The sequence below is a fragment of the Papio anubis genome, chromosome 2, assembly GCF_008728515.1.
Source record: "Papio anubis isolate 15944 chromosome 2, Panubis1.0, whole genome shotgun sequence".
NCBI lineage: Eukaryota > Metazoa > Chordata > Mammalia > Primates > Cercopithecidae > Papio > Papio anubis.
In genome coordinates this window covers 49,889,184-49,903,509 of record NC_044977.1, presented here as the reverse complement: position 1 = coordinate 49,903,509, position 14,326 = coordinate 49,889,184, and the positions used below count along the sequence as shown (strand labels likewise).

The 14,326-nt window shown below is 44.6% G+C and overlaps 1 protein-coding gene across 5 annotated transcripts in view; it reads left to right on the top strand.

The window, feature by feature from the left end:
- C2H3orf20 (chromosome 2 C3orf20 homolog) overlaps positions 1–14,326 on the top strand; it is a 93,832-nt gene that overhangs the window by 1,345 nt on the left and 78,161 nt on the right. For 2 of the 5 annotated variants that reach the window (XM_021922676.1, XM_009181298.3), the window contains exons 2-4: positions 7,203–7,259; positions 7,504–8,117; positions 9,153–9,293. In XM_021922676.1, the coding sequence (XP_021778368.1) occupies positions 7,640–8,117; positions 9,153–9,293 (619 nt within the window). In that variant the 5' untranslated portion in view covers positions 7,203–7,259; positions 7,504–7,639. Of the gene's footprint in view, positions 1–7,097; positions 7,260–7,503; positions 8,118–9,152; positions 9,294–14,326 lie in introns of all 5 variants that reach the window. The other 3 variants (XM_003906860.4, XM_003906861.4, XM_003906859.4) reach the window with 3 other exon arrangements.

Sequence of the window (14,326 nt, the reverse complement as noted above, 5' to 3'; positions counted from 1 at the left end):
TCATCTTGGCCTATTGATGTTTTGTTATGGTGTTTCTTAATAAATCCCAGGCTGCATCTATATAGTCACTCATACATAGTAAGTGAGCGTTTGTCCAGTGGTAGAAGTAGCCAGAAATATTGCATCTCTTCTGCCGTCAATTGAAACATCTTCTTTCTCCACTGTATTTCTTTTGTTTTTGTTTTTATTTTATTTTTATTTTTTTTTTCTGAGATGGAGTCTCACTCTGCTGCCCAGGCTGGAGTGCACTGGCACAATCTCAACTCACTGCAACCTCCTCTCCCCAGGTTCAAGCAATTCTCCTGCCTCAGCCTCCCAAGTAGTTGGGATTACAGGCATGTATACCACCACATCCAGCTAACTTTTGTATTTTTAGTAGAAATGGGGTTTCACCCATGCTGGCCAGGCTGATCTCGAACTCCTGACCTCAGATGATCTGCCCGCCTCGTCCTCCCAAAGTGCTGGGATTACAGGTGTGAGCCACCATGCCCGGCCCTCCACTACATTTCTAATTGCCACATTCTCCCTAACTCAAAGCTCACATGCTTGGTAACAGTTTGGCCAGGTTTTAAGCATTTTCTCTGTTGTGTACTGCATTCCTTCCCCTCCACCTACCCCCGCCTTTTTTTTTTTTTTTTTGGTCATTATTCCCTGAGGTTAAACAGAGTGTCCACTTCCCCTCACCCCACCCCACACCACCCTCTCCACACACAGCCATAGTTGTTCACAGTTTTTGAAAACCAAAAAATACAAGAGTGGGCCCTGTTCCCAGTGCAGGTCTCCCAGATTGCAAGTAGTCTGGTAACTGTGCCACTGTCTTTGCTGGGAACCCAGGTTTTATTGTTTTTCCAAAAAGAATTACCTTTTCCTTAAAAAGAAAAGGCTTTGTATCTCTGTGTTCAACTAATGATCTGTACAGGTTTTCATGGAATGTGTAATCAGTGTATACACACCATTTGGTTCTTCTTTCTTTAACATTTCTAAAACCGAGCTTCCTAGTTATTTTTAATTGTTGCCTAATAGTTCATCAGCTTAACGTACATCATTATTTCACTATAGGGAATGAAGTGGCTATAAGCATCTTTTAGTACGATTTAACAAACATAGGTCTTTATACAGATACCTTCCCCGACACTCCTCCCCCAGTTTTCTAACTGTCCCCTGGGGTGCCACTTTCATTAGCGGGATCACTGGGTCAAAGAGATGGTCGATTTTATGTTTCTTGATGGGTCTTGTCAGGAGACCCATCACAGTAAGGGCCCTTCGATACCACAGTGAATCTCCTTGTGAATCCACTCCAGGATGGCCACCATGAGATTCCAGTGTCACATTAAACCTTGGCTTTGCATGAAGTTAAGCTCAACCTTATGTGCAGTGGCCCCGACCCTGCTCACCCTAAGATCCATTTCTCTCTAGCCGAGCCCTTCTTTCCTTCTGTCTGCCAAGAGAATTCAAGCATCTGTCCAGAATGCTGTTTTATATGCTTAACAGTACAGAGAACAGCATCTATTCATTTTCCTAGGCCCACCTCCATTTGTTTTATGCATCTAATGAGGGCTGAGTCTCAGACCTGTCCTAGCCTAAAGCCATGCCTGCTCACAAATTGCAGTCACGCGCTGACATCTGGACTCACTGCCCTTATCAGCAGTATTTCTGATTAAAATCAGAGAGCCAGAAACTAGAGAAAATAGCAAAGAACGCCACGACCAGATAACCTGAGGAGGCCTAGTTTGATTTTCTTAAGTATACAGCTTTGTATGCTTTGACCGAAAAATGTGTTCTGGATCAGTGCCCATAAAGGAGTGGTGGTATGCCATCTCTCTGCTTTTAAATCTATGCCCATTTCCCTTCAGCTGCCTTCTGATTGAGTACCCTTGATTTTCCTGAAGCTCATTCAGAACTTCCCTTTTCCTCCTTGTCCTGCTTTTGCGCCACCATGTACCCCTGGCAGTTTGCTGGGTCTGTGTCTTTTTATACCCTTCCAGGTACTCCTAGGACTGGAAATCCGTTTTTTTGGGGTTTTTTTTTTTTTTGTTTTTGTTTTTTTGAGATGGGGTTTCGTTCCCGTTGCCCAGGCTGGAGTACAATGGCACGATCTCGACTCACTGCAACCTCTGCGTCCCGGGTTCAGGCAGTTCTCCTGCCTCAGCCTCCTGAGTAGCTGAGATTACAGGTGCACACCAGCACACCCAGCTACATTTTGTATTTTTACTGGAGACAGGGTTTCACCTCTGTTGGCCAGGCTGATCTTGAACTCCTGACCTTAGGTGATCTGCCCACCTTGGCCTCCCAAAGTGCTGAGATTACAGGAGTGAGCCACCATGCCTGGCCTGAACATCCTTTTTGATCGTAGGCAGAAGTAAGTGTGCTGTGGGTGCAGCTCACGTCCTTGGCTAACACCTAGCAGCAGCTGTCCATCTCGCACTCACCCCACCGTACTTCCCTCCATGCTGCCAGCAGCGGAAGGAGCACTCTACAATGCAGATGCCTCCTTTGTTTGCCAACTTCAGTAGTTTCCCATCAGCTACAAGATCAAGCTCAGGCTCCTCTCACCTGGTCCTACCCTCCTCACCTCTACACTACCCTGTAGCAGCCTCCAGTTCCTTGCTGTTCCCCAAACTTGTCAGGGCTGTTTGGAGCCTTCAGCCCATACAAGAGCTGTGCCCATCACCTGGAATACAACCTTTGACCACTTCAAATAATGACCTTTTTTCTACTTAACATTTACTGATCACTCAACTCTGTGCTGTGTGTGTGCTGGCCCTTCACACACACCACCTCCCTAATCCTCACAGTCCTTGAAGGTGGGGACTAGTGTCACATGTGGCCATTGGGAACATCACACAGATCAAAGGCTGGGTTCAAGGTCACATCGCCTGAACACACATTCATGTGACATGAGAACCTTAACTCTAGGCCTTCCAGTGACACTTCCTTCTCTGGGTTTCCATTCCGCCTTGCAGAGAGCACTCTGACTTACTGTAGCCTTCTGTGTGTGTGTCTCCCCTCTCTACTGTGAGCCCTCAAGAGGAGGGCCTGTGCCTTCCCCATCCCTGTCCCAGAAGCTGACTGGAAACAGCGGAGACATGCAGCATATTGTTGACTGAAGAAGGTGCTGCGTCCATGGTCATCCCTCATATCTTTTATAAATTTCTTATACATTTTATTTCTTTGTGGGAATTGCATCTTGAAGCTTTGTTTATAGCCATCTGCATGGGTCCCTTAGGCTATGTGGCTGACTTTAATACCACAGATATTTTTCCGTTTCTGGCATGTAGCAGCGCTGGGCTGAGCATGGTAGAGACTATAAAAGAGAAGACATGGCCCCTGCCCTCCAACTGCAGAGATGATACCATATGGGACACAATTAGCCATTAAAGACAATACATTTCAGTATTTGCATGGAGTATTTGATTATATAGCCGATGCAAATTCTTGGGAATGATATACAAGGCCCTGCAAGATCTGATTCTAGACCACTTTCCAAGTTTCATCTGCTACTCTCCCACAGATCCCCCCACACCCCAGCCATACCGAGGTACATGCAGTCTTTGGAGCCCACCATGCTTCCAATGTCACCATCTCTTGGTAGGTGCTGTTCCTTCTTCCTAGAATGCCTGTCTTCTTCCTATCTGCCTGGCAACTTCTTACTCATCTTTTAGAACACCGTCTAGTGCCAATTCTTTCCTTTTTTTTTTTTTTTGTTTTGTTTTTTTTTCATGGCCTTTGTACATTTTTCTGTAGTGTGACCCTTATCACATAAGTCGATTTTGTAAGTCAGCCCTGCCTGGTAGCTGCTGAGCTACTTGAGGTCAAGATCCAGGTCTCAGTGATGGAAAAATGAATGACAAAATAGAAACTGGATAAATGGAAAAGGAAGGAAGGAGTGATGATCTAACATGGCTGGGGGTCAGTCGGGAATCACTTTCAATGGCCAGAATAGAGAGCTGAATAAAGTGGCTTAAAGGCATTAGAGGTTCATTTGCATGTGGGAAAAGCTTGGAGGTGGATGGTTAAGTGCTGGCATGGGTGCCACAATGTCATCAGGAGCCCAGGTTCTGCCACACAACTTGGCCATTTTTAATGCGAGGTTTCCCTCTTCAGGGTAACCTTGTGGCTCAAAACGGTTGCTGGAGCTGCAGTCATCTTATCCATTTCAGGCAAGAAGGACTAGAGAGGTCAGCTCGTAAAAAAAAAAAAAAAATGTTCTTTCCCTGAAGGCAGCCTCCTTCAAACAGATTTCTCAGGGTCCTTTACCCAGGAGCTTCATCTGTATCTCAGGTCAGGATGTAGTCACATGGTCACCTCTAGCTGAGTTTTGAAGAGATTTAAATATACGGAATAAACGTAGGTTATCTCCACATTTAATTTAAAATGACACTGCTTTTTAAAAAAGATTTTAGATCTGAATACACATTTCTCAGAAAAAGATATAAAATGGCCGATAAGCATATGAAAAGATGCTTAGGGAAATACAAATTAGTCATTAGGGAAATAGAAATCAGAACCACAATGAGACATAATTTCACATCTACGAAGATAGCACTGGAGTCAAAAAGACATAATAACAAGTGCTGGCAAAGAGAAATTGAATTCTTTTTTTTTTTTTTTTTTTTGAGATGGAGTCTCACTGTGTTGCCCAGGCTGGGGTGCAGTGGCGGGATCTCAGCTCACTGCAAGCTCCGCCTCCCAGGTTTATGCCATTCTCCTGCCTCAGCCTCCTGAGTAGCTGGGACTACAGGCACCCACCACCTTGCCGGGCTAGTTTTTTGTATTTTTTAGTAGAGACGGGGTTTCACCGTGTTAACCAGGATGGTCTCGATCTCCTGACCTTGTGATGAGCCCGTCTCGGCCTCCCAAAGTGCTGGGATTACAGGCTTGAGCCACCACGCCCGGCCCGAGAAATTGAATTCTTATAAAGCCACTGGTGGGACTGTGAAATGATGCAGCAGTCTGGCAAGCCCTCACAAAGTTAAATACTGACTTACCCTATGACCCAGCAATCCCACTTTTAGGTATACATATGCAAGAGAATGAAAACATACACCCACACAAAAGCTTATGTATGCATATTCATAGCACTATTCATAAAAGGCAAAAAATAAAAATAACCAAAATGCCCATTAACAAATGAGTAGATCAACAAATTGTGGTATATCCATACAGTGGACTATTATTCTGCCATTAAAAGGATTGAAGTACTGATACATGCTATATAACATGGATGAATTTCAAAAACATTACAGCAAGTGAAAGAAGACAGTCACAAAAAACCAGAGTTGATGATCCTATTCTTATGAAATGTCCAGAACAGGCAAATCCATAGAGACAGAAACTAGATGAATGGTTGCCTGAGGGTGAGGGGAAACAGAGTGACTGATGATGGGTTTTGTGTGGGGGCAATAAAATGTTCTAAAATTAGATAGTAATGGTTGTACAACTCTGAATATACTAAAAACCATTGTACAGACGTTTAAAAGGGTGGATTGTATGTGAATTCTATCTGAATAAAGCTGTTCGAAAATTCAGCTTTTATCTGTAAGATATATCTTCAAAATTAACCTCCAAAAACAAAGAAACTGGTGGCAGGAGGCAGGGGGGACAAATTTCCCAAACCAGTTGATATTTCAAGATTTGTATTAGTTATCTCCTTCTTCTCATTTGAGTCCTGACTTTAAAAAAAGAAAAACTCTGCCCTGCACTGTCAGGGTCAGATCCCTCTGGCTGGTTGCCCAGATGACTGGAATTCTGAGTGGTTTCTTTGTCCTGTGGACTTATAATTTCAAAAACAAAGCCTCTTTTTCCCAGTCTGCAAAGCTGAGGAATGGAGATGTCAGGGGGTCAACAAATAGGCGTAGGAAGCCACTGTATCTGCAAAACAGCAGCATGCTAGAAGGGTTTGCTCTTTGGGGCTCATGTTCCTTGGAGATTTTGTTACTGATAGATGGACAGAGGCAGGTCAGAGACCATGAAAAAGTAATGTGGTGTTTGGAAAGGCCTCCGTGCCAGGAGTCTGCAGATGGTGACTCCTGACCAAGAGCTCTGATTCCTCAGAAAAACAAGAAAGATGATAGCCTTCTCACCACTGGGTTGACACACAAGTTCATGGCCCTGAGCCTATCCTGTAAACACGGAAGGTGGGCACCAGGCAGGCTGTCCTGGAATGGCGAACTTGGGGTGGCTCCGGGGGGGACAGAGTTTGAAAAGGGAAAGGGAGCATTGTCTAGTGGAAAAGAAGACATAGGTGTGTCGGCTGGAGTGGTTGTCAGGATAAAAGGTGGTCGAAGAGATGGTTGGACAGCTGCACTCACTGACAAGTGTGATCAGAAGCCTTGGACCAGCAGCCCTTCGTGGTAAGTGGGCTGGTTAGGGTCGTTGGAGTTGGACAACAGGAACAACTCACTAACTCTGCATCAAGGTGCTAAAGATGGCCATCAGCAAAGGGGACAGACCTCCCCACCCCTCCTCCTCTAAGTCTCCCTCAGGTTGACCTTTGCTATGTGCTCTGGATTCTTGAGTCTTTCACAAAGGCTCACACGCTCATAAAGTCCCTTGGGAATTATAAGAAACAAATCATTTTTGCGTAGCATAAGATGTGACTAGTTTTAATTTGATATATTACTAAAGACTGCTGTCAGGTTCATTTTGATCAGAAAAATGAAACTTTCGGTATCTGGTTACAAAACTCTGCCAGTGTATTTACAGGTTTTTCTAGCCTTTTTTTTTTTTTTTTTTTTTTTGCTCATTAAATTGTTCTTTATGCTTCCTCTCTTCAACCAGTGGTCTATTTTTCATATAAGTTAAGAAGGTAAAAATAAAACACAATGTAGAAATATGTCAGGGTAAACACTACTGTAGTATTAAAGTGGAAAAATATTTATTATAGTCCATTGATTTTCAGGCACGTATTTTCCAACTTGAACATCTCTGAAATTGTGGTATGTCTTACAATCAATGGCAGATTACATTCATTTTTTTCTTATAAGATGGTGCATCCTTTGATCATGAATGTCTTGGATTTGATGAAATCTGGCAAATTATATTAGTGATTGAGCTTAGAAAATGCATTGTTCTCATTCTTTCCTGTCTGCCCTCAGATGTACGTGTTGGATAATTCCAAGCCTAACTTGGCATTGCAACCAGGAGCTTCTGCATCCCTCGCTTCCAAAGAGAACCAGTGAAACATCTTTTTGTTCTTGCAGGTTCTTATTGATTGACCACAAGCAGATCTTCCACCCTCGGATCTCTAACTACAAAAGGTGCAATGGGACCTTTCTCTCTTCCCCAGCCTTTCCATTCCTCCAGCCCCCCAGGGTCCTATACCCAGTTTGTGTGACTGTCCTTGAAGCTTTCCTGGAACCATACTTATCACCAGACCCTTCCCAAAGTGACTCATTAACATTGGTCTCTCTGATGGTGTCTCTGGGTAGGTAAGGGAGGGGGACATCCTCTTGCCCTACTATGGGGAGAGTGACTAACTCTTTTCTTGTCCTTTCCGGATAGGAACCACTGGCTCAATGACCTGTAAGGGTCATTTCAGCACATCCATTCTGTCCATCTCCAAGCCTTCACCATAGGGAAGAACTTTTGCTCTCAGTCACCTCTCAGAGAGCTCTCTTTATAGCTGAAGGTCCCTCTCATGAGTTACATCAAGAGTAACCTAGAATTATACCAGCAGTACACAGCCATGGCCCCCAAGCTACTGGCCCGCATCTCCAAACTCCTCATGATCTGCCAGAATGCAGGCATTTCTATACCAAAGGGCATCAGAAACATCTTTGAGTTCACTTGGGAAGAGCTCATCAGTGACCCTTCAGTGCCTACCCCGTCCGACATCTTGGGCCTGGAGGTCAGCTTTGGAGCCCCCCTGGTGGTGCTCATGGAACCCACCTTTGTGCAGGTCCCCACACTGAAGAAGCCACTACCTCCACCACCACCAGCACCACCATATCCAGTGCTGCTGGCAACCACTGCCAAGCGCTCCACCCTCACTCCCACCATGGCCCGTGAGGCGCGCGCCCAGCAGGAGACCCTGAACAGGTTTCAGCAGCAGTCCATCCACCTGCTGACGGAGCTCCTCAAACTGAAGATGAAGGCCATGGTGGAGTCTATGTCGGGTAAGGCCCAGATGTTTGTGTATGTGCCCACCACACCCACTACAGACAGGCATCTCAGAGGCACATGCTGGAACAGGTGGCAACCGTGGGTATGCTGTAGGAATTGGATGCCTTCCCTCTGCAGCTCCTGGAATCATCCTCTCACTCCTCCCTGTTCTCCCATTTTTCCTGCCATTGCCCCACCTTTGCAGAGTCCAGATTTGAAGGTTAGCAATAGGAATGGTGTGAGGTCAGAGGCACTGAGGAGTAGTATTTGTGAGAATGATGCTGAGGTGGGGAGACAGCACCCATGTCTGGGTGGCATGTGAAGTTTTCAAATCAGGAGGGCCGATTGGGAAGTAGCCAGACAGAGCCCAGTAGAGCCAGAATGAGGGGGAGTCATAAGAATCAGGGTCCCAGGCCAGACGTGGTGGCTCACCCCTGTAATCTCAGCACTTTGGGAACCCGAGGCAGGAGGATCACAAGGTCAGGAGTTCGAGACCAGCCCAGCCAATATGGTGACACCCTGACTCTACTAAAAATATAAAAATTAGCTAGGCGTGGTGGTGCACACCTGTAATCCCAGCTGCTTGGGAGGCCGAGGCAGGAGAATTGCTTAAACCCAGGAGGCCGAGGTTGCAGTGAGCCGGGATCATGCCACTGCACACCAGCCTGGGCAATAGAGTGAGACTCCATTTCAAAAAAAAAAAGAACCAGGGTCCTTCCAAAGTGAGGGTGCCATCCCAGGATCAAGGCCAGGACCTAGAGCAGCACCAGTGATCAAGACTTCTGGATGCTGCGTCATTTCAGAAACCAATAGCGTTGGTACCCAGGCCTATGGGTAGGAAGAGAGACAGGCAGAGGGAGGAGAGCAAAGCAACACCTGAAAGGTCCTGAGAGCTTGAGAGCCTTTCGCAGTAGCCCCCTCACCCCTGCATACCCTAGGAATAGTGCTCTACTCTACCCTTCTTTCCTGGGCCATTTACAGAGGTCCTTTACTGGAAGCATTAGCCCCATGCTAGGAGGGACATGTGTTGCTTTCTCTCATTGCTTTAGTGGGTGCCAACCCCTTGGACATCACCAGGCGCTTTGTGGAGGCCAGCCAGCTCCTCCACCTCAATGCCAAGGAGATGGCCTTCAACTGCCTGATCGGCACAGCTGGGAGAAGTGGCTACAGCAGCGGACAGTTGTGGAAAGGTGGGTACTTGAGCTTCAGCCCTTAGGTGGGAAGTGCAAACAATATCAGCAGGAATGCAATGGAAAGGCAAAACCCCCAGTTTGAAGGTTTGACATTTCTAAGAATTGAGGTGGATGTGGACCAACAGGTTTCAAATGCTACGGGTGAGTGGATGAATTGGTGCAATTCCCGTGGAGAGTGGTTTGGTGGTATCTGCTGAGTGGGCGATGGCTACACCTCACAACCCAGCAGCTCCTCTTAGAGGTTGTTCCCTAGAGCTGTGCTCTCAAGCTATGTGCAGTGAAAGACTCATGTTTAAAATGTCCAATCTGTTGTCGACCGACCCTTTTAAACATACGATAAATGTCACAGCAGTGTCAAGTTGCTGCACAGGCCTCTCAGTGCTCACCTTCAGTTTTTGTGCTCGCCTGGTCATGGCCTGTATGGGTCAGTGGCAGTCCACAGGCTGCACTTGAGTCATACAGCCCGAGGGAAGCTCACACACATATTCAAGAAGTCATACAAGAATGTTTATTGCGGGAGGCCGAGACCGGCGGATCACGAGGTCAGGAGATCGAGACCATCCTGGCTAACATGGTGAAACCCCGTCTCTATTAAGAAATACAAAAAACTAGCCGGGCGAGGTGGCGGGCGTCTGTAGTCCCAGCTACTTGGGAGGCTGAGGCCGGAGAATGGCGTGAACCCGGGAGGCGGAGATTGCAGTGAGCTGAGATCCGGCCACTGCACTCCAGCCCGGGCGACAGAGCGAGACTCTGTCTCAAAAAAAAAAAAAAAAAAAAGAATGTTTATTGCAGGCAGGCATGGTGGCTTATGCCTGTAATCCCAGGACTTTGGGAGGCCAAGGCAGTAGGATCCCTTGACTCCAGGAGTTCAAGACCAGCTTGGGCAACATAGTGAGACTCTGTCTTTAAATTAAAAATAAAAAAAGAAATGTTTATTGCAGAATTCTTTGGAATGGCAAAAATTAATCCGAATGTTTATGAACAAGAGAAAAAGATATAAATTAAGGTCCATTTAGACAGTGGGACATAATGAATCATGAAAATGAGTGAGGCACTAAAGCATAGATATTCACAGAGAGAAATCTCCAATGATAGTATTAAGGAAAAAAAGAGGAAGCTATGGGATGATATTATTTTTCAAAGTTTAAAAGCATGTAAAATAGTAATATATCGTAGGTATATTACACAAAGCACAAGTATAAAAACATGAAGGGGGAAATTTGAGGAAGTGATCTCTGGGGAGAGAGAAGGGGAACAGGATCTGGAAGACAGCAAGCAATTGAGTCTGTAATGTTCTTTTTGTTGCTTTTTTCTCACCCAGTGAACTCTGTCTCTCTGTCTCTCTCTTTCTCTGTGTATGTGTGTGTGCGTGTGTGTGTGTGTGTGTTGAGAACACAAAATCTACTTCCCAAGCAAATTTTGAGTGTGCAATACAGTGATATTAACTGCAGTCACCATGCTGTATATTAGTTCTCCAGAACTCATTCCTCTTATAAGTGAAAGTTGGTACCCTTTGACTAATATCTTCCCACTCCCCGGCTGCCACCCTCCAGTCCTGTGAACCACCATTCACTCTCTGCTTCTCTGAGTTTGAGTTTGACTTTATTAGATTCCTCATATACGTGAGATCATACAGGATTTGTCTTTTTTTTTTTTTTCGGCTTTTCTTTTTTTCATTCAGCATATAATATATTCTAGGTTCACTCATGTTGTAGCAAATGGCAGGATTAACTTTTTTTTTTTTTTTTTTTTTTGAGACGGAGTCTTGCTCTGTCACCAGGCTGGAGTGCAGTGGCACGATCTTGGCTCACTGCAACCTCTACCTCCCAGGTTCAAGCGATTCTCCCACCTCAGCCTCCTGAGTAGCTGGGACTACAGGCATGCGCCACCACACCCAGCTAATTTTTGTATTTTTAGTAGAGACAGGGTTTCACCATGTTGGCCAGGATGGTCTCGATTTCTTGACCTCATGATCTGTCTGCCTTGGCCTCCCAAAGTGCTGGGATTACAGGCATGAGCCACCATGCCCAGCCCAGGATTTCCTTTTTTAATAGCTGAATCCTATTCGTGTGTGTGTGTGTGTGTATGTGTGTGTGTGTGTGTGTGTGTGTCTGTGTGTCTGTGTGTGTGACATTTTCTTTATCCATTTATCCTTTGATGGACACTTAGGTTGTTTCCATATCTTGGCTATTGTGAATAATACTGTAATGAGTATAGGAGTGCAGATATCTCTTTGAAATACTGATTTCTTTTATTTGGATAAATACCCAGAAGTGAATTGCTGGATCATATGGTAGTTCCATTTTTAAATTTCGGAGGAACTCCATACTGTTTTCCATGACAGCAGCACCAGTCTCCATTCCCACCAGCTGCGTACAAGGGTTTCCTTTTCTCCACACTCTTGCCAGCACTTGTTAGTTTTTGTCATTTTGGTAATAGCCATTCTAAAAGATGTAACGTGGTATCTCATTGTGGTCTTGATTTGCATTTTTCTGATGATTACTGACATTGAGCATTTTTTTCATATAACTATTGACCATTTGTGTCTCTTCTTTTGAGAAATGTCTATTTGGGTCCTTAATGCATTTTTAAATGAAGTTATTTGGTTTTTGCTCTGCAATGTTTTATGTCTTAAGCTTGGTGAATACACAGGTGTTTATTTTGAATGCCTAAAAGTACTCACTGATGTGAGGTTTTATAGGAAGCATAAAAAAATTCTATCTCCCAACAATTTGCCCTTCCCTGTAGAGTCAGTCCCCATTTAGCCTCTCTCCCTGTCCACTGAGTCAGTGTCTTTGTCAGGCTTCCTTGATGGTCAGAGATTAAACATCTGGTAATACACACATACAGTGCAAATAAATTACATAGAAAAATTGCAGATCTTGGGGAAAAAAAGGTAAGATTTCATGAAGTCAATGAAAGTGATGCTGGAGAGCTGCAGAATGCCCCTCCAATGCCCCTGATGCCTGATGGGGCGAAGCAGCACTAGCCGCCTGCCACAGAAGGGAAAACTGAATACAGGACCATGACTCCACGGAGAAAAAATAAAAAGCAGTAAAGATCTTCAATAATTTTGCAAAATGAAAAGATGAAGGGCCTTATGTTTTATTGCCGTGATACAATCATTCAGGAAGAAAGAAACCCTACTGCCTCAAAACACCCAGCAGTCATTTTTACTTGCTTTGTAAGACTTAATGTGTTCTTAGAGTACCAACTAATTTTTTAAAATACAAGATCAAATGTTATTTTGATAAATTTTGGCTTCCTTTTCTAATACAAAGTTGTGATAAAACACTCTTCCCCCCAGTGTTTACCATGAAATGAAGATCTCGGTTTTAGGGGAAGTTATACTGTGCCTGTTTTGTTTAGGATCAGCTAGACTCTGAGACCACAGGCCCTCTAGTTGTGCTGTAATTATTTGTGCAGGTGGTGATCACCAGACAGAGCTCTGCACCTTGCATTCTGTTTTGGGGCTTAGAGATCTCCCTCATTTGGGGGCACAGCTGCTAAGTAGTCTGTTGCATGTGCATGAGAGCCCCATGACAGATGTCAAGGTAGCTCCAGCCCAACCCTTGGGCCTCATATCTGCCTGAGCCACTCCTAACTAAATATCATGTCTCCTCACCTTTAAAAGGAAAATGGTCCTCACCATTAACCTCCTTCTCATAAAGTGTTTCAGCATTCTTTCAGGATGAGGGAGGTGCAGTGGCTTCTGGCATCCCATGTGGGTTGTGATTCATCTAATGGAGAAGAATGGGAAGTGAGTTAAGCTGAGCTGGCGGGGGCAGGGGGCCTTTTGGGTGATCTCTGCATCTTGCTGTCCTGCTGCAGCAGCCGATTGCTGAGAGTGCCCCTCTCCATCACACTCCCTAGCAAGCCTTCCTGTCTTGTTGGCACTTGCTGATGCAAATGCTCCTCTCTTTAAATAAGCCTAGAGTTTAAAGACAAAAATCTAAGTAGCAAAACAAAAACAGAGTGATCCATTTCTTTTGGAAAAACACTCGTTCATCCTAAAAGGACTTTACTTAGATAGTGCTCCTGGGGCATTAAAAAGAAGACTCAAACTCTGGTGATTTTTTTTGCATGAATTATGTTTTTTTGGGACCATCCTCTTATGTGAGGTAGACAAAAGCTGGTTAAAAGTTAAAAGAGTTAACAACTTTTAAAGTTGTTATCAGGCCAAGTGTGGTGGCTCACGACTGTAATCCCAGCATTTTGGGAGGCTGAGGCAGGAAGATTGCTTGAGGCCAGGAGTTCAAGACCAGCCAGGCCAACATGGTGAAACCCTGTCTCTACTAAAAATATATTAAAAAATTAGCCAGCCATGGTGGCACACATCTGTAGTCCCAGCTACTCGGGAGGCTAAGGCAGGAGAATCGCTTGAACCTGGGAAGCAGAGGTTGCAGTGAGCTGAGATTGTGCCACTGCACTCCAGCCTGGATGACAGAGTGAGACTGTCAAAAAAAAAAAAAAAAAAAAAAAAAAAGCTATATCTGTGTATCCGGAATATCTCCTGTGCTAAGTAGTCTTCCCTACTGTCCTGATACCTACTAGCCCTGGCTTGTCACTGAAGAAAACCAGACTGCTCCTTTATTTTTAGTTGACGACAATATTATTAATAAAAATGCAAAAAAGAGGAAACAATCCTGCCATCTTTATATAAGAGCTACTTTTCACCTTGGCAGTTTCCTCTGTGGTTCCTGTGCTCATGTATGTATACATATTTTTAGGGTATTGCAGTTTTTCTGTTTCTTAGTTTCTTTTACTTAACAGAGTACAACTGTTTTCCAACATGGCTGTATACTTTAAATAATTGTCAGTTTGAGTGGGCATAGACTCCTTGTAATGTTCATGTTCCACATTTACCTAAATGTTTAGGCTTCCAGGCTTTTTGTTATTTGTATAATATGCATTGTAATAGGCAACTTTATGCACGTGGCTTCTTATTTCTGTTGTATTTGGTTAACTTCCCAGGGGAGGGATTATTAGAGCAGAGGTCTCAGTATATACATAGCTCTTCTTCTGAAATC